The sequence below is a fragment of the Canis lupus genome, chromosome 18, assembly GCF_003254725.2.
Source record: "Canis lupus dingo isolate Sandy chromosome 18, ASM325472v2, whole genome shotgun sequence".
Lineage (NCBI taxonomy): Eukaryota > Metazoa > Chordata > Mammalia > Carnivora > Canidae > Canis > Canis lupus.
In genome coordinates, this window is record NC_064260.1 from 48,324,169 (window position 1) to 48,342,680 (window position 18,512).

The window sequence follows — 18,512 nt, forward strand, 5'->3', positions numbered from 1 at the left end:
GAGGGTGCCTCTGTGTCAGGGGTGCCAGGACACGCTGAGGCTACGGCCAGAGGAGCCACGCCCCCCACAGCTCTGATGCTGTTCCTTCCAAGTCTTCCTGGTGGTCAGTCCCCAGGCCCCTGGGGTCGGTGCTGCGGGGTGAACAAGGACACCATGCAGGTCCACAGGCCTGCCCATCTCCCCCAGCCCGGGTTTCTCTCTAATTGAACACCCAAGGGGTCTTTACCTCGGGGCCTCCATCCTATCCTACTGTCCCCTCTGCCTGGAGCACCCTACTCTTCCCTCAACTGGCTCCTTCTCACCTTCTAGGTGCTGGTTGAAATGTCCCCACGCCTAAGACCGGGTGACTCCCCCCACGACTCTGAGCTGCAGCCTCCTGTTGGTTTGCTGGTTTGGGGGGCTCTCTCTCCCCAAGATGTATGTTCTGCAGGTCAGCAGCAGCCCCGGGACCTAGAATGCCAGAGTGGATAGAACCCTGGGTGAGAGGGTTAAGCTCCTGGGTGACCCTTTCCTTCTCTGGCTTCCTCTGTCCACTGTGAAAGAGAACGATCGGGATCCCTGGGTGGCGCAGCAGTTTGGCGCCTGCCTTTGGCCCAGGGCGCGATACTGGAGACCCGGGATCGAGTCCCACGTCGGGCTCCCAGTGCACGGAGCCTGCTTCTCCCTCTGCCTGTGTCTCTGCCTCATTCTCTCTCTCTCTCTCTCTCTGTGACTATCACAAATAAATAAAAATAAAAAAAAATAAAAAAAAAAAGAGAACGATCACATTCAGCACCCCTGGGTGGTTCCCTTCTGGCTCCGACTGTCTTTGGTTTGAAATACAAGAGGGGGCTGGCAGGGAGCCGGGGACGCTGCGTGTCCTATGGTCTTCCAGGCAGAGAGCTGCTAGGGTTGTGATATCAGCTCCTGGAGCTTGACACCCACCCCGCGGCTCGCAAAAGATTTCCACCTACACTGTCCGACTCCTAACATCCGAGTGAGGCAGACAAGGCTAGGACCATAAGCTCCCATCCACAAAAGAGGAGACTGAGGCAGGGAGGGAGCAGAGCGGCTGGGAGCTTGGGCTTTGGTGTCCAACGCCACAGGGTTTGACTCCTGGCTCTGCCATGTTAGCTCGTGACCTTGAGTGAGCTGCAAAGTGATGATGATGAGCACCGCCCAGCTTCCCTGCCGCAGGAGGAGAGACAGAAGCAGACACGCCAAGCCTGGCCCAGCCTGGCTCCCAGTAGATGTCCCGGCCACATTCCGGAGCGGTGCTGGGGGTTCCAGGTCTAATTCTGCATCTAATTCTTCTTCTCTCCACAGCTGTGTGAAAGTAGATCCTGGACACTGAGAAGCTAGCGAAGTGCCCACGGTTACATGGCGTGGGAGGCCAGCCAGGACACGTGCAGGGCCCATGGGTCCCCAGTGCCATGCTTGGGCAGGGCGGTGATGCCTGCCAGTCATCCGTGGCTGTGCACATTGCGAGGGCAGCATGGCCTGCCTGGTCCGGGTGCTAAACACGCATCCTCTCGTTCAAATCTCCCAGAAGCTGTCAGACAGGAGAACTCTGATTCCTCAGTTTACAGATAGGGAAACTGAGGCATGGTTCTCTGGTTCTTCCAGGCTTGAGTATCTAACGTGTACACAGGTGCATTTACCTGTGCATCCCCGTGGTGGACTGCTTTATCGACCTGCAGTTGTAAAAACTGCCCCTGCACCTGTCACTCCTAACCTGGCTGGGTCAGCTTCCAGGAAAAGAGAAGCCAGGGGAATAACAAGGGAGAGGAAAATCTAGCGGGCACAGAGCCACGTCTGGGAGAGTTTCTATCTACCCAAGACACCTCTGTGAGCTGAGATGTGAACTGCTATCCTGGCTCTTTGATGCCTCGTGATCAAGGTGACTTCAGAAACAAACAAAAAAAGCTGTGGGGAATAGCTCAGTGGTTCCTCAAAAAATTACACATAGAATTCTCGTATGATCCAGCAAGTTCCCGTCTGGAAGTGTTCCCGAAAGAAATGAAAGCAGATAGTTAAAGACCACTCTTTGACCTCTGCTGGGAATAGCACCGTTCACAACAGCCAAGGGGTGGAAGCGACCCGAGCATCCAGAAATGAATGGATAAATAAGACCTGGTCCCTCAGCCTGTTATTTAGCTTTGAAAGAAAGGACATTCTGGCACCTGCTACCACATGGATGCACCTGAGGACACACCATGCTGAGTGAAAGAAGCTCGTCAAAAAGCAAAATCCCGCATGAGGCCCAGGGGAGTTAGATTCATGGAGGCAGGAGAATGATGGTTGGTGTTTAGTAGGGACAAGGTAAGGGATGGGGTTAGTGTTTGTGGGGGCTGAGTTCATCTGGCGAAGAGGACAGAGTTTCAGAGATGGATGCCGTGATGGCTGCCCAACAACGTGAACATGCTCAATGCCACTGAGCTGTGTGCCTAAAAATGATTGATGGAAAGTTTTATGTTCTGTGTATTTAACCACAATAAAAAAAAAAAAAAGGAGGGGCTACAAGAAATGGACTGAATCTGCTCCAGCTTGGGATGTCCGAAAGAAAGCAGGTGTCATCTGTTTCTTGGGGTGTTTTGGCTTGGTGTAGACACGTCTATACCAATGGCCTCACCTTTCTCCTTGACATTTGCAGAGGCTCTACGGTGAGGGCCATGCAGAGAGAGGGAAGCAGGCAGAGAAAGCAGCGATGGGGGGTGGCTTGCAAAGTCCCCCCACGCCCAGAGCCCTGCCTGGGCTGTGCTGCTGTTCACCCCAGCACGGGGACTGAATTACATACAGCCCTCCTCTAGCAGTAGTAGTAGTAGTAGTAGTAGTAGTAGTAGTAGTAGTAAGCCAAGTGAGTTCTAAGAGCTGAGCTGGTAGTTCTGAGAAGCCCAGTCACTCCTGGAAGAAGAAGAGATCCGTGTGAAGACATGACCGTGTTGGGTTTGTAGGTCAGAGGTCACAGTTAGGAGGGCTCCCGTCCCTGGCAATGATGCAAGCCGGAGCCCCCCACAGGATAAGGACATGTGAGTTCTGACCCATTACTGTGAGCCAGGCCCTGTCCGAACCTCCATGGGACTTGCCCCCAAAGGACCCACTGTCCTGACCTCAGCCCCAGGAATAGCTGCGGTGGTGCCCATTTTACAGATGGAGACCCTGAGCACAATCAGAAGTGAAACAGCCAGCGTTCCAGGGCCAACAGGGAGAGCTGGATTCAAACTCAAAGCAGGAGGCTGAGAGCCCAGAACCTCCACAGGGCCCCACACGCTTCCTTGGATCCCAGATTCTTGGTAAATGGGGGCCCGTGGGGTGTGAGCAGGGCCTGGTTCAAGTCCTCAAGGAGGCTGGATCTGCAAACATTAGTCACCTTGGTGCATCTGTTGCTTCAAATTAAAGAGAAAAAAAAGCCAGTGTGGAGCTTCCATGGGGGGACCTGGCACTCCAACCCTTCCATCTCCCTGGCACCCCGACACTGCTATCTCCTCAGCATCCAGGCGCAGCAAGGGCTTGGGTGCTGCCACTTGAACGGGAGTGTCTGTGGGTAGAGGGGGCTCCGAGCTGCCCCGAGCCAGGCTGCCATTCATGCGAACACCTCCTGAACACCTACTGTGGGACTTTCTCAGTCCCCTACACCTGTGCCCCCCCCCAGAATGATCCAGATCTGAAGTCTCATCTGGAGGGTCCAGGGGCCCCAAAGCAGCCTGAGCCAACAGCCCAGGAAGGCCCCTGCCTGGGTGGGCGCTGCTCCGGCAGGCGGCACGCACAGAGAGGAGCAACAAGCCTCGTGGGAGAGGCTGGAGACCTGGTTCTGGTCCTGCCAAGCCTCCCTGCCCCCGGGGTTTCAGGACAGAAACATCAAATCTCCCAGGTCACCTCCAGCGGGGTGAGTGAGCTCTGGCAGAGTTCAGAGGTTTGATCCAAGGGGTCCTCCTGCAGGAATGGGGTAGGAGGTGAGAGAGGACGAAATGGAAATGGCCTGGGGGTGTCTCTGGTCACAAGCGCTGGTGGCAGCAGGGGTTGGGGTGGGCTCCAAGCCCCCCCAAAGCTATAGCTGGGCAGGACCTGCTGGGAGATGGCAGCAAGGCTCCTCAGGTACCACAGAAAACAGGGATTTTCACGCCTAGGTGAGCCAGCACCTAGCTGGGCCTCTGGGGAGTCCGGCCCTCATCAGGCCATAATGCACACAGTGGGGAGTGGTGACAGCAGATGTCTAGAGTGTGGTGCTCCAGAGGCTTGGCCTGGGTCCCCACCGGATGGGGGGCCTCCAGCTACAGCACTTGACTATTCCTCCTGCGAATCAGAGGGGAGGGAGCCGTGAATGTCCTGTATGGCCCTGAGCCCTGCCACCTGTCCTTGCATGGAGGAGGCAGCATGTAGAAGGTGCAAGGCTGTGGCCTCTCCTGGGCGCACCCCCACCGCCTCAACCGCCTTGCATTCCCTTAGCAGCGTCCACTGGAAGCACCTTGCTGGGGGATGCCTCTACCTGGCTCGCAGAACTCCATCTCTGCATCCGCCCCAGTGCAGGGGACACGTACCTGCCCCCAGCCTCCGACCTTTCGCGTTACTGGTTACCCTAACCTACCCCCCAAACCGAGGCGGGTCTGCATGGTGCCAGCAAAGGAACCAGGTTCCGGAGAGTCCCCGAGAGTCCGGGCGCCAGGGGTGGCTGCTGGGCCCTGAGGGTGCCCGCTTCGCGCAGCACTCAAGCGGCTCAGGCAGAGGCGAGAAGGAGACCGCAGGGACAAAGTGCGGAAGGCAAAACTTCGGCTGGAAGGCAGGGGCGCAGGAGACGCGAGGGGCGGGACCAACAGGTCGGCGAGCCCGCGGAGCCCGGGGTGGGGGCCGGGGACCCTCCAGGTGGCACTAGCGGCGCTCGTCCCGGCCGCCTCCCCTCCCCCAGCCCTGATTGGCAGGCGGCCTGCGACCGGCCGCGAGCGCCACAGCGCCCCGGGCGCCCAGGCGAGCGCGAACGGCCCCCCGCGGGAGTAGGAGGGGGCGCCCGGCTATATATAGCGGCTCGGCAGCGGCCGGCCCAGCGCGCAGGGAGGCGCGCACCGCTCCGCAGGGTCCCAGCCCGGCCGCGCGTCCCGCCCGCCGCCCGCCGCCCGCCGCTCCATGCAGCCCGGGTAGCCCCGGCGCCCGGGGGCCCCGCGCCTCGCCTCCCGCTCCGCCTGCGGCCGCGCGCTCCGCACCGAGTCCCGGCCGTGCGCTCCCGCGGGCCGCCACAGGCGCAGCTCGGCCCCGCGGCTTCCCGGGCGCACGGCCCGAGGGCGGGGATGGCGGGGCCCGGGGCGGCCGCGGCGGCGCTGCTCCCGGCGGTCCTGCTGGCGGTGCTGGCGCCCTGGGCCGGCCGCGGGGGCGCCGCCGCCCCCACCGCCCCCAACGGCACGCTGGGCGCCGAGCTGGAGCGCCGCTGGGAGAGCCTGGTGGTGCGCTCGCTGGCGCGCCTGCCGGTGGCCGCGCAGCCCAAGGAGGCGGCCGTCCAGAGCGGCGCCGGCGACTACCTCCTGGGCATCAAGCGGCTGCGGCGGCTCTACTGCAACGTGGGCATCGGCTTCCACCTCCAGGTGCTCCCCGACGGCCGCATCGGCGGCGTGCACGCGGACACGAGCGACAGTGAGTGGGGCGCGCCGGCGCGAAGGGTGGGGGCCCCGGGCACGGCCGCCCCTTCCGACCCGCACGCGGAGGCCCCGGCTGGCACCTGCCGGCGGCCGTGGGAACCGGGACGGACTCCGGTTCCGGTCCCCCCCGCAGGGACAGAGGCATCCGCGGCCCCGGAGTCCGGCGGCGACTGTCTCTGCGCACCGGGGCGAACGGGCCCCGCCTCCCCGCCTTCGGAAGCCCCGGCTCTGGGTGCCGAATTCCAGCGCCTGCGCCCGCGGGGCCCGAGAAGCGCGTCCGGGTCGGCCCGGCTCGGGGACCCTGGGGGCCACCCGGCTCCTGCTGCCCGGGACTGGGCGCGGCCGCCGCGGGGCCGGGTCGGGAGGCCAGCCAGTGCGCACCCGCGCACGCCGGGCTCCGGGGCCCCTCTACATCCACCCCCGCCCCCAGAAACGGGGTCCCGGTGGCCCGCGGCCCGAGGGGGTTCCGGAACGGCTGGGGCGGGCCAGGGTCCCCTGCCCGGGAGTGACCCGCGCCCCGCCCCCAGGCCTGCTGGAGCTCTCGCCGGTGGAGCGGGGCGTGGTGAGCATCTTCGGCGTGGCCAGCCGGTTCTTCGTGGCCATGAGCAGCAAGGGCAAGCTGTACGGCTCGGTGAGTACCGCGAGGGCCAGCAGAGCACCCGGCAGCGCGGGAGGATCCGGAGTCTTCCAGGCCGGCCTGTGTATGCCTGGAGCCCGGATCGTGGGACTGGTGGGTCACAGGACTGGCACCTCCCCCCCAAACACAAGTACTCTGCGGCCGTGCGGGTGACCCAGGCCGTCCAAACAAGGGGCAGAGACCCAAGACAGGAACAATGAGGTCTCTGCCATCCCCGCGTGGCACCTCCTAGTCCATTAAGAGGTGCCAATACCAGGCCTTCTCTGTAGCCTCTCTCCGGTGGGTTCCAGCAGGCAGGACTGCAGTCTCTGGTAGGAGATTCTCTGGCCGCCAGGTGCTGAGCAGGTGGCTGGAGCACCAACTGCTGTGGGCTGGTCACCTTGGTCTTCTCACCCTATGGGGGTCTTGGCACCTCAACTTCTCTCAGCCAGATCAGGGCTTGGCCAGAAAGGAGCCCCTGACAAGTGACCCTCAGGGTTCCTTGGCCAGGAGGTGGCCCCACCTGACTCTGTCCCTTCTCCCTCCCAGCCCTTCTTCACCGAGGAGTGCAAGTTCAAAGAGATCCTGCTCCCCAACAACTACAATGCCTACGAGTGCTACAGGTACCCGGGCATGTTCATTGCCCTGAGCAAGAACGGGAAGACCAAGAAAGGGAGCCGAGTGTCCCCCACCATGAAGGTCACCCACTTCCTCCCCAGGCTGTGACTCCAGGCATCCTGCCTCAGTTTCCCAATGCTCAGGAGACTTTCTCCAGATGGACAATTTAATGCCAGAGTAGGTGTAAGATATTTAAATTAATTATTTAAATGTGTATATATCGCCACCAAATTATTTATGGTTCTGTGGGTGTGTTTTGTATTTTTCTGGAGAAAAAAAAAAGAAAAGAAAAAAAAAAAAACCAACCCTGAGTTTTCTAGTAAGACCGGTGAAGACCTTTCCACTGGATTTATTTAACTTGTCAAAAAGTTGTCACAAGTGTGCTGCTACTCTGTGTTTTTAAAAACGGTGACGTCAGACTCCAGTCTCAACCCTGCTTTGCACGGTCCCTTGTACTGTGGTGCTGAGCATCTCTGTGTCTGGAGAGGCCTTCCTGGGGCCATGGAGCTAGCTAAGGACCCTCCCAGCCCTGGCTCTGCTCCTAGCATCCTCCGGCGCCCCGCTCCTTTGTGCCCTGTTGCTATTCATCGGGACATATCGCCTTACTTCGGGTACAGAAAATGCACTGTGGGAGTGCACCACTGTCACTCTGTTTTTAGATCTGCCAAGACTGACCTTTGAACTTTTCTGTAGTCAATCTTCCTCCATCTCCCCGATGGGGGAGACTCTTAGACAACTTTATAAACTCCTGTTTTCCTTTTTTGGCTCAGCCACAGCCCATGTTTCTCTGTGGCCACTGAGGAAGAGGCAAAAACAAAGCAATTTTGTGAATCCGACGGAAAGGAACCCATCTCCCGCTGAAAAGCTGGAAGTGGATAGATGGGTATATTTGCAACCACAACCAAAGCCCGAGTGATAAAATACAATTTGTGGTAGCTGGTACTTCTGATAAGTCATAGAATATAGATTTTGTTTGTTTGTTTTAATGTGCTTCCCTGTGCCTGGGAAGATTTGAGCTAGAACTAGCTGTTCTTTTTAGATGGAATGTCCTTGTCATTGTACAAAAACACTTAATGCAGTGTTTGCATGGAGGAAGGTGCCGCTTCTCTCCATTGCATTACCTGATGAAGTGGACTTAACATCTACCTCGAAACCCTTAACCCACTCATCTGGTGAAATCTGCAGAAAGCTCAGACCCGGCGCAGGCGTTCCCTATCCCAAGTGGCTCTTTTTCCATATGTAGCCAAAGAGGATTGCAGATAGCGTCGGTGCGTCCCATTGAAACCTTGTCACGTTTGAGCTATCTTTACCCCGTGATTTACTTTTAGTAAGGATAATCATGGTGAAAATATTTGCAGACAGCTGTTAGAGTGCACTATATGGTCACCAAGTAACCTTATATTTTTCTTTATATATTTTACAAATGTAACCCCTGTCGCTGCAGCAAAGATGGAAGAGGCAGGGTCGGTGATGTTTAAAAAAAGTCCTGAGGTGATGGCAAACATTTAATTTTAATGAATGACTTTTTAGAGTTTATACAAAATGACCTTAGCTCGCTACCAGAAATGCTCCGAATGTTTTGTCAAGACTTTAATGCTCTCCTAGGATGTTTCTGAACCACCTCCCAAATTAACTTTATGGGAGTCTACAGACAGCAAGACTGGAAAAGGCTGATTGGAGTTTGTGTCTTTCACATTCCTTTTTAAAACTCTTTGTTCGAATGCAAATTATCTACTTAAAATACTGTCCTTAAACCAAGGCCTTGGAGGAGGAAGGAAGCCGCTCGTGAAGCCTGATGGCTGGACTGTACATCTCAACCGGCCGTCCCCGTCCGTGCGGTGAAATAAAAAATGTTTTCAATTTTAAATTGCGTCCTAGGCTCCAGGAGTCTTGAGCAGAGGGGATGCTCCCAGGTCTCGGTGCTGATGGGGGGGAGGGGGCGGGGCTGGAATGTGTGGACATTCGGTATTTCAAATACTCGCTTCCTAAGTCTTAGCTGCCTTGGGATGATGGCACGATGTCTCATCTCAGAGCCCAATCCGATTGTCAGGAATGAAGATGTCTTAAGTGCAGAATGTGGTGATCCTTGGCCACTTGCTAGTCAGCGAGCCTTGTGGGAAGCGTATAGAGATGTCATTGGACCTCTGCAATATTGCAAAGTGTTTTCTACTGTCGTGATGGGATCTAAGGTTTCTGTACTTTCCGCGGTTTGCAGGATCTGTCTGTAGTTTTATACAGGTGCTGAGCCCTATTGTGATGTATGTGCTGTGCACATTGACATATGCCGAATAAATGGAAACATTTGTCATGTATGAAAAGAACCCCATTGGACTTGATGTAAAGAACCGGGGAAGGTATTGAAAACGATTAAAACCTGCCTGGAAATGCCATGCTATGGTTGCGTCCAGCCTCCCGGTGTCTATTTGAGGCCTTGAGCCTTGCCTGGCTGCGGGTGGGGGTGGGGGAGACGAATTTTCACCAGCTGTGTCCACACAAATGTGGCCTTGAAGACGGGCGCCTAGTGGGGTGTGAGCGTCACAGAGTTTCGTGAGGACTCTGAATCTTGCAGTTTATTCCTGTGATGGGGCCAATTCACACCATCCCCACACTGGGACTGACCAAAGCTCAGTGACCCCCCCAGCCCCCCTCACCTCCTCACCACCCTCCCCGCAGCTTGGCCTGGCACCATCCACAGCAGTTTGCACTTTCCTGGGGCCAGGGAGTGAGCCCCCAGAGCTGGTCATCAGAAGATTGACTCAAGCAGGGTTTTCAAACTCTTAAGTAGAGTAAGGATGAGTCTTGAAATCAATAAAACGACTACAACTAGCCTTTTGTAAAAAGGAAATGGGATATAGCCAGATTGCGTAGAAACTTCCAGAGCGTGTCTCACAGGAAGGACATAGGTTAGTTTCTGACATATGAATATAACTAGTCTCTAATAGGACTTGATACAGAACTGGTTTAGTCGTGTGGATGCCAATAAAAAATTAAACATGCATGTAAAGGGCCTAGAAAATGGGTACTCCTCCCCCCACAACACAGATCCAATCACTTGACAAAAAGACCCAAAAAAGGTGATCAGAGCTGCAGGATCTTTAATTGTACCTATTTTGCTCTCCAAGACATCACATTCTCCTTCTCTTCTCATCACCCGTGACCTAGACTAAATGTGCCCAAGAAGTGCATGGGCAATGTTTCGGGTTAAATTGTGTCCCCGTGAAAAAGAAATAATTGGAGCCCTAAACCCCCAGAACCGAGAATATGACCTTGTTTGGAAATAGGGTCTTTAAAGAGGTAATTGCATTAAAATAAGGTCATTAGGGTGGGTTTTCATCCCCTGTGGCAGGTGTGCCTCTAGAGAGGTCACAGAGAGACACGGATGGAGGAAGAAGGCCCTGGGAAGGAGGAGGTTGGGGTGCCCTCCATCAGGTGGAGGAACGCCAGAGCACACGGAAACAGCAGCAGCCGCAGGGCGGCCCCCGAGCAGATATGAGATGTTGGGCTTCTGGCCTCCAGGATGGTGAGACTTCTGTTCCTGTTATGTTGAGGGACTCAGCGTGTGGCACTTTGTCACTACAGCACGATAGAAACTAATAATTCATAGTCCTTGCAGGGCCGGGGTTGGGGAGGTGAGGACTGAAGCCCCAGTGATGTCCGGGCTTGGCCTGGCTTCTGCTCTCCTCTGGTCCCCGAAGGTCTCTGGCTGAACATGGAAGGCCTCACCCAGCTGCTGGGGTGGAAGCCTGCCCGTTGTGGTCACAGGCTGCAGATAGGCCCAGAGGAGGACAGAGGGGTCACTCACTCACTTAACATATATTTGTTGCATGCCTACTATATGCTGGCCACAGCGCTAAGAGCTAGGGGTACCCAAGTGAGGAAAAGGAAGGCCCCGGCCCACATGGGACCCTGCTACAATGAGGGGGTGGTCGCACAGGAGGCCATGAGACATCGGGCAAGGTAAAGAGGGCCCACCTGGAGGCAAAGAGAGAGTCAGATGGGGAGGCTGGCGGCCCCCACCTTGGCCTTGCTGGGAAGTGGCACTCGAGCAAAGACTTGAAGGCCCTGAGGGAGGGAGCCACTCTGGGAAAAGCATTCAGGCCACCAAGGGAACAGCCAGTGCTGGGGTGCTGAGCCAGGGGCAGTCTCTGTATGTGGGAGCCCCCTGTGGCTGAAGTGCTGAGAAGGGTGGGGAGGTCTGAGAGGCCAGTCATGGGGACTGAGCAGAGAAGGGACACAGGCCACCAGGAGGGGGGACGGTGGAGGAACACTGGCCAGGGGAGTGTGGATGGTGGAGGGACACTGGCCACCAGCAGGGTAGACCGTGGGGTTGTGGGAAGGGCTATGGGACTAGGCTCCTGTTGGCTGGGGCCAGTGTGACAGCAAGGAGGACAGAGGAGGGTGGCCCACTGCTGGGGATACCTTCTCTGGCCAGTGCTCCTCCCTGCCCTCCCCAGGGACCCAGCCTCAGGCCCACTGCCTTCCAGCTGTGTGACCTTGGACAAGCCCAGCGAGCCCTCTGTATATGCGGCCGAGGACTTGATGCAGACGACAGTTGATTTCTGTCTTTTGTTATTGTTAATCTCCAAAGAGACTTCGTTATAGTCCTAATGTCCCAATCCGTTTTACTCTGTGCTGGGAGTGCTGTCCTGCGAGAAGGGGCCCTCCCGCCGCGGGTGTGCTGTGTGTGGGCTCCTGGGAGGGCTAGGTCACACTCTGGATTTCTCCTCCTCCATGCAGCCTGCGCTGGTTCACGCCTGCCTAAAGTGGGAGGGGTCGAGGCTCCCCAGCTCAGAGTCTTCCTTCACTGGGGACGCTTCCTAATCGTTCTAAGTTCATCCTACATGATCCTTAAAAGAACAAAATGTGGGGCGAGGCTGGAGCCCACACAGGTCCAGTCATGGCTGGAGGAGCGACCGGGCTGGGCCCAGGGAGGAGCTGACTGGCCAGCAGAGACCCAGGGCCTCAGGCACCCTTGGTGGACACTGTGATGCCCCCTTCCCTCTGGGAGCCTCAGACCCTTTCCATTCGGGGCTGTAAAAGCACCTCAGCATCCATGTGTCCATGCCCCCCAGAATATCCAAATCTCCAAACTGTCCTCCTGCCAGACCCTGAAGTCGCCCTCCTCTGTCCCCACCGCCCACCATCCCTCCCTGGGAGGAGTGCGTTTCCCCTCATCGGCTCAGAAATCTGTCTCTCCACCTCTGGGCTGGCCTCCTACTTGCCCCTGGCCACCCGTTCTCGGGGTGTGCTCAGCACCCACACGGCACCTGCCCCCCTGGGACAAGCAGCTCCCAGCAGCTCCCTCTCCTCCTGCAATTAGGGTCCAGATCACAGCCCTCAGGTGACTGCTGCATAAGTTCCCCCAAAGCTAGTGACTTGAAACAACCCTTTTGTCAAACCTCATGATTTTGTGGGTCAGGAATTTGCACAGGACCCGGCAGTGGATTCTCCTACAAAGTGGGTGGGGGATGGGTGCTTAACACAACAGAAACCTATCATCTCACCATCTGGGGGCCAAAAGTCTGAAATCCACGTGAGGGCAGGACCACGCTCCCTCTGGAGGCACTGGGGTCCCTCCTGCTTCTTCCAGTTTCTGCGGCTTCCAGTTCTGGGCTCCTGCTGCATCCCTCGGGCCTCTGGCCTCTGCCTCAACTTCACGTGGCCTCTCCTCTGTGGCTCTGTCTGAATTCCCCTCACCTCATGGGGACACTGGTCATTAGGTTTATTTTAGGGCTCACCCTAAGCCCATATGACCTCATCTTAACGAGTTACATTTGCAAAGATCCTATTTCAAATCCTGTTGCATTTACAGGTTCTGGGTGGACATTAATTTTTTTTTGGGGGGGGGGTGTACTAACCAACCCAGAGTACCAGTTAATTCTGATTTGCTCTTGAAATCACAACTCAAAGGTCATCTGCTATAAGGACCAAAGATATTAGCTGGTGCCCTTTTTTTGGAAAATTAAGAGCCTGGTATACAGGAGGCGCTGACTCAGGTTAGTGGTACTGTCATTCCCCAGAGACTTCTCTGGCCAACCCCTTCCCCTCTGCCCTGAAATTGAGCCATGTGTCCCCATCACATGCTACCCTGGTGTCTTAGACCAGCTTCTCCAGAAGCCAAGCCCGAGATGGGAATTTCTAAGCTAGAGCTTTACCAAGGAAAGAGCTTTTGGAGAAAAAAAAGCTATTAAAAAAAAAAAAAAAAAAAAAGAGGGGCACCTGGGTGGCTCAGTGGTTGAGCGTTCGCCTTTAGCTCTGGGTGTGATCCCAGGATCCTGGGATCAAGCCCATCATCGGGCTTCCTGCATGGAGCCTGGTTCTCCCTCTGCCTTATGTCTCTGCCTCTCTCTGTGTTCATGAATAAGTAAATCTTAAAAAAAAAAAAAAAAAAAAAAAATGAAGCAAGCAGAGCAGAGCCAGGAAAAAGGGAAACAAAGATGTGATTGCAGTGGAGTCTGGGGTGTGAGCAAGAGGCCTGAGCCGGCCCTTCTGAAAATATGGGGCCCCAGCTTTTGTAGCCCTTTGTGGGTCAGTCCCTGCCTGCAGGCTGCCCAAGGGGACAGCGGACCCTTCCAGATACATTCAGGCAAGGCAGCTCCCTTCCAGGAAAGGTGAGGATCAGGGCCACTTGGCCATTAGCAGCTGGGGGATGAGGGCAGCTGGGGAAAGGGTCTGAGTGCTGACCACCAGCATCTACCACGCCCAGCAGTTCTTCCTAACTCTCCAGGCTCATCCACAGAGCGACGAGTTATGTGATCGCTCCTTTGGGGCTTGCTTTCCTTGTCTCCCCAAGACTGGGATCTTCGAGGGCAAGGACGGGGCCAGGCTTTGTGTCCCCAGGACCCAGCACCACCCTGGGTACCTGCCAGGTGCTCACGCAGCACACCTGAGGAGCCTTTCCTGCCATCACTGTGCGTGGAAGTTCAGCGTGTGCTCTCCACTGGGGGTCAAGGTCCCACACCAGCCGCTGCTGACCCGGAGGCCAGGAGCCAGCCTTGCTGGTCACGGAGCTCACAGTGGGGATCCCGGAAGGGGACCTTCCTGGTGAGGATGTCTGCTGGCCTAGACGGCATCCAGGGAGCACCCCTCTGCTTGCTGGATGGGATGCTTCCTGATTCATGAATCACGTAATAAAGCCAATTAGATTAAAAAAGATTGAAACACAATATTCAGAACCAGCTTCCCCACTCACCTACTTGCCCCCATGCCCCTTCCCTTTTATTTTTATTGCGGTCAAATAAAACATAAATCTAGCACCTTGGGGCACGGCGGTGGGGAGGTCAGTCAACTGAGCATCTGCCTTCAGCTCAGGTCATGATCCCAGGGTCCTGGGATCGAGCCCTGTGTCAGGGAGTCTGCTTTTCCTCTCTCCCCCGTCCAGCCCCCCCCCACCCCACCCCCTGCTCATGCTCTCTTTCAAGTAAATAAAATCTTTTTTAAAATCTACCATCTTAACTATTTTTAAATGGGATAGTTTGGTGGTATTAGTACTTTCACACTGTTGTGCAACCATCACCACCATCCATCTGCACAACTTGGTCATCTTGTGAAACTGAAACGCTGTCTCCGTTAAACACTAACTCTCCCTCCCCCGGCCCCTGGCACCCATGGCCCTACTATGAACCTGACGACCCTAGGGAATCACACAGGATTTGTCCTTTTGTGTGTGTCTGGCTTATTTGGCTCAGCGTAACGTCCTCAAGATCCATCCGTGGCAGAGCAGGTGGCACAATTCCCTTCCTCCTTAAGGCTGGATAACGTCCAGTTGTGTGGATGGACCACACTTTGCTTGTGCGTTCAAACGTCGAAGGACGCTTGGGTTACTCCTGCCTTATAGCTACCGCGAATAGGGCTGCCGTGAGCATGGGTGTGCACGTCCCTCTTCCGGATCCTGCTTTCAGTTCTTCCGGGGACATTCCCAGAGGTAGTTACTGGATCGTACGATAATCCTTGTTTTAACTTTTCGGGGAACCGCCCTACTGTTTCCACACAGACCACACCATTTTACACTCCCACCAACGGTGCACAAGGGCTCCCATTTCCCTACATCTTCGCCAGCACTTGTTTTTTTTCTGTTTTATTGATGGTAGCCGGTCCTGATGGGTGTGATGTGGTATCTCATTGTGGTGTTGATTTGCATTTCCCTGAGGATTAGTGATGCGGAGCACCTTTTCATGTGCTTATTGGCTTTTTATTTGTTTGTCTTCTTTGGAGAAGTATCTATTCAGGTCCTTTGCCTGGTTTTTAATGAGCTTGTTGTTGGGTTTTGGTTCTCTGTGTGTTCTGGGTATGGATCTCTCAGTAGACAGGTGATACACAAATCTCTTTTCCCATTCTTTTTCCTCTGTGGACCGGGATTTTTCCTGCACAGAATTTGAAACTTTTCATGACGACCAGTTTGTCTATCCTTTTCTTTCATCGTCTGTGCCTTTGGTGCTGTATCCAAGAAATCCTTGCCAAGTCCAACGCCATGAAGCTTTGGCCCTATGTTTTCCTGCAAGAGCTTTATGGTTTTACGCCTTACATCGGAGTCTTTGACCTATTCTGAATTTATTTCTGTACATGGTGCTGAATAAGGGCCCTTGTTTTTTAAATGGCAGGCAGTTCACTCACTTCCAAGCCTCTGTTTCTCTGCTGGGTGTGCATTTGATAGTGAGCTGGGTTTTCCCATAGGTGGGGACGGGCTGGAGAACGTCCCACTGGGATGAGGTGTAGATGATTCTTCCCGGTCTTGTCTACCATCCCCCCACCCCTTATGCTCCTGGTCAGAGGCCAGGGTGCCCTGGGAACTCCTTTGCCAGAGGCTACAACCAAAATAATGTGACATATTTCACTTTATCACCTAAGTTTTACTCCGTCCTGCCCAACATCACCAGGAAGGCCTGTGGTGTGTATTTTGGGGGGCTGGTGGGCTTTGACCATGGCGCACTTAAACCCCAGGCTCCTCATCTTAGGAGGCTCATACTTTGGACCCCTTTTCTCACTTTTGCTGCTTGGGACTGGCTGGGGCTGGCAGTGCCACCCTTGTGAGGGGTCCTAAACCCAGACTGGGAACCAAATTAACCTCAGTCCTGGGTGCTCTGCAAACTCTCCTTCCCCTGCACACATCCACGTGAGTGGATGCACACACACGTGAGCATGCACACACACACATGCTCAGACACACATGCATGAGCACACAGGGTTACAGGGTTGACCAGATGGCCTGAGGAGCTTCAGGATTGAACGTGGACCCCAGGGGTCAGGTCGCCACTCAGGAGTGCGCCCTCTGGGTCCTAAGCCCCAATGCCCACACCTTTGGCCCTCCGTGGCCTCGGGCAGTGGCCATCTCGGAGCTCGCCCACATTGGTCCTGAAATGTCCCTCTGTATTGTCAACCCCTGGACTGTCCAGCTGGGGGGCTCTAGACAGGCAGCAGGGGAAGCAGTACAGCTGGTGCCAGAAAGCTTGGGTCTTGGGTGAGTTTTGAGCAATGAGACTGAACCCCACTGAGTCCTGTTCCTACAACCACAGAATAAAAATAGTAGTAAACCCTTCCCGCAGGTTGTCTTGGGGCTAAGGGAGCCGAGGCATGCTTCCAAAACCTCAGGGTTCAGGTGCCCCTGGGGCTGCCGGCGCACAGCCCCAGGGGGGACATTTCATCCCGGGCTCTGGGTTCCACCTGCCCTGCTTCACCTGCACCTACACACCACATGTACTTTTGTTTACCTGACATTTCTGTTGCCACCAATCCCTGTTACTTAAATAATTTTGTTTTAAAACTCTGCAGCACCAGCTTAAATGGAAAAAACGCTGTCCCTTGTCATGTGCGGGAGGGAAACACATGAAAACAGGCACAAAGCTCTGAGCCTGGGGCTCTTTTTTTTTTTTTTTTCTTTAGGGCGATTTGCAAGTGTTAGAGATGTGTTAAGGACTCACTATCACCAAACAGAAACTTTCTCCTCTTAATGAGCATGGCCTAAAAGGACTATCTCACTGTGACATTCCATGTGAGTTAATGCCACCTAAAATCAGTTTCCCTGCTGGGCCCAGCAGGACACGCTGCCCTTGGATAATGCCCTCTTAGTACATGCAGAGGGCAAAGACAGTGGGGTCTCTGCGTGGACAGGGAGCCAAACCCCAGAGCGCCCTGCTGACATGTGCCTCTCTCTGTGCAAGTGGCCTGACTCCTGGATAAAATATAAAATGATAAGGGTGCCTGGGTGTCTCATTGCCTTTGGCTCAGGTCAGGATCTCAGGGTCCTGGGATCGGGCCCCGCATCGGGTTCCTTGCTCAAGGGGGAGTCTGCTTCTCTCTCTCACTCTCTCTCTCTCTCTCTACCCCCCCTCTCTTTCCCTGCTTGTGTTGTCTCTCTCTCTCTCAAATAAATAAAATCTTTTTAAAAAGTAAAATATGGGACCCCTGGGTGGCTCAGCGGTTGAACGCCTGCCTTCAACTCAGGTCGTGATCCCGGGATCTGGGATCAAGTCCCGCATTGGGCTCCCTGTGAGGAGCCTGCTTCTCCCTCTGCCTGTGTCTCTGCCTCTCTCTCTCAGTCTGTGTCTCTCATGAATAAATAAATAAAATCTTTATTTAAAAAAAGGTAAAATATAAGATGGTAGATGAAGCCCTGTGGAAACTGAGGAACGGCTATGACTTCTTGGACTCTCCTTCCATGGACCGTCCCCTCCCCTTCAGACTGAGTGGCCTCCTGACTGCCCCGCCCCAGCACCAGTGCCCTGTGCCCCTCTGGAGGCTGGGTCACGAGAGGCGGGGACCCCCGTGCCCGCAGCCTGGAGCCACCGTGTCGGAAGCCCGCCGCCCCGCGGCTGCCACGTGGGGAGGAAGCCCGAGCTGCCCGCACAGGCCCGCGTCCTCCCCGCAGTCCGGCGACAGTCCCCACTGTGTCTGCAGTTCCCCAGCCCAGCCCAGGCCCAGGATGGGGAAAGAAGCCTCCAGCCGCTTCTCTTCTTCTGAGACTCCGGGTGTCTTGCAGCAGAGACAAGCTGGCCCCTTGCGTCCTGTCCAAGTTCCTTACAACAGAACCTGTCAGCGCAGTGAAAATGGTTGTTGCCGTCTGCGCTCAGTTTTGGGGTGTCGGTCATGCGGCAGGGGTTACGGGGAGCAGGCTGTGATGGGGGGATGCGGTGACGCACACACCCAGCTCTCTCTGCAGCCCACTCGCTCCCCGGGGCCTCGGGCCGTGCAGGGCACACCGGCGGCTGGGCATGGGCTTCCTCGGTGTCGGGAGGGGAGCACGGACCGTGGTGAGAGCAGGGTTGGCTTCTCTCGGAGGCTTTGGGCAGAGTCCAGGCTTTCCTCGTGCCCTGAGGGAACTCCAGCATCCAAAGCCAGCAAATCCCCCGTGGGCCGGGACACCTGGGGTGGCTCAGTGGTTGAGCGTCTGCCTTTGGCTCAGGGTATGATCCCAGGGTCTTGGGATCGAGTCCTGCATCGGGCTCCTCCACACAGGGAGCCTGCTTCTCCCTCTGTCTGTGTCTCTGTGTCTCTCATGAATAAATAAAGAAATAATCTTAAAAAAAAAAAACACCAAAAAACCCCGGGGGTCTCCCAGGTGGCACATGGTCCCTTCTGAGCCCTGAGGACTGGGTGGGAGTGGGGGTGGGGAACGGCAGCACAACAGGATGAATTTTTCCCCACCCCAGGAACTGGCGGAGGGCTGCCCCTGGCTCCTG

The 18,512-nt window shown here is 55.8% G+C and overlaps 1 protein-coding gene across 1 annotated transcript; it reads left to right on the plus strand.

Moving 5' to 3' along the window:
- Window positions 1-5,258: 5,258 nt before the first annotated feature.
- FGF4 (fibroblast growth factor 4) lies at window positions 5,259-9,136 on the plus strand. The gene is made up of 3 exons (XM_025451762.3): window positions 5,259-5,598; window positions 6,131-6,234; window positions 6,769-9,136. The coding sequence occupies exons 1-3, from the start codon at window positions 5,259-5,261 to the stop codon at window positions 6,943-6,945; spliced, it is 621 nt and encodes a 206-aa protein (XP_025307547.1). The 3' UTR covers window positions 6,946-9,136.
- Window positions 9,137-18,512: the final 9,376 nt, after the last annotated feature.

Bases quoted from the DNA above. Each gene is read 5' to 3' on its own strand.
- FGF4 (XM_025451762.3), top strand. From the start codon at position 5,259: ATGGCGGGGCCCGGGGCGGCCGCGGCGGCGCTGCTCCCGGCGGTCCTG. The intron at 5,599-6,130 runs GTGAGTGGGGCG...CCCCGCCCCCAG, and splicing joins GCACGCGGACACGAGCGACA to GCCTGCTGGAGCTCTCGCCG. The intron at 6,235-6,768 runs GTGAGTACCGCG...TCTCCCTCCCAG, and splicing joins AGGGCAAGCTGTACGGCTCG to CCCTTCTTCACCGAGGAGTG.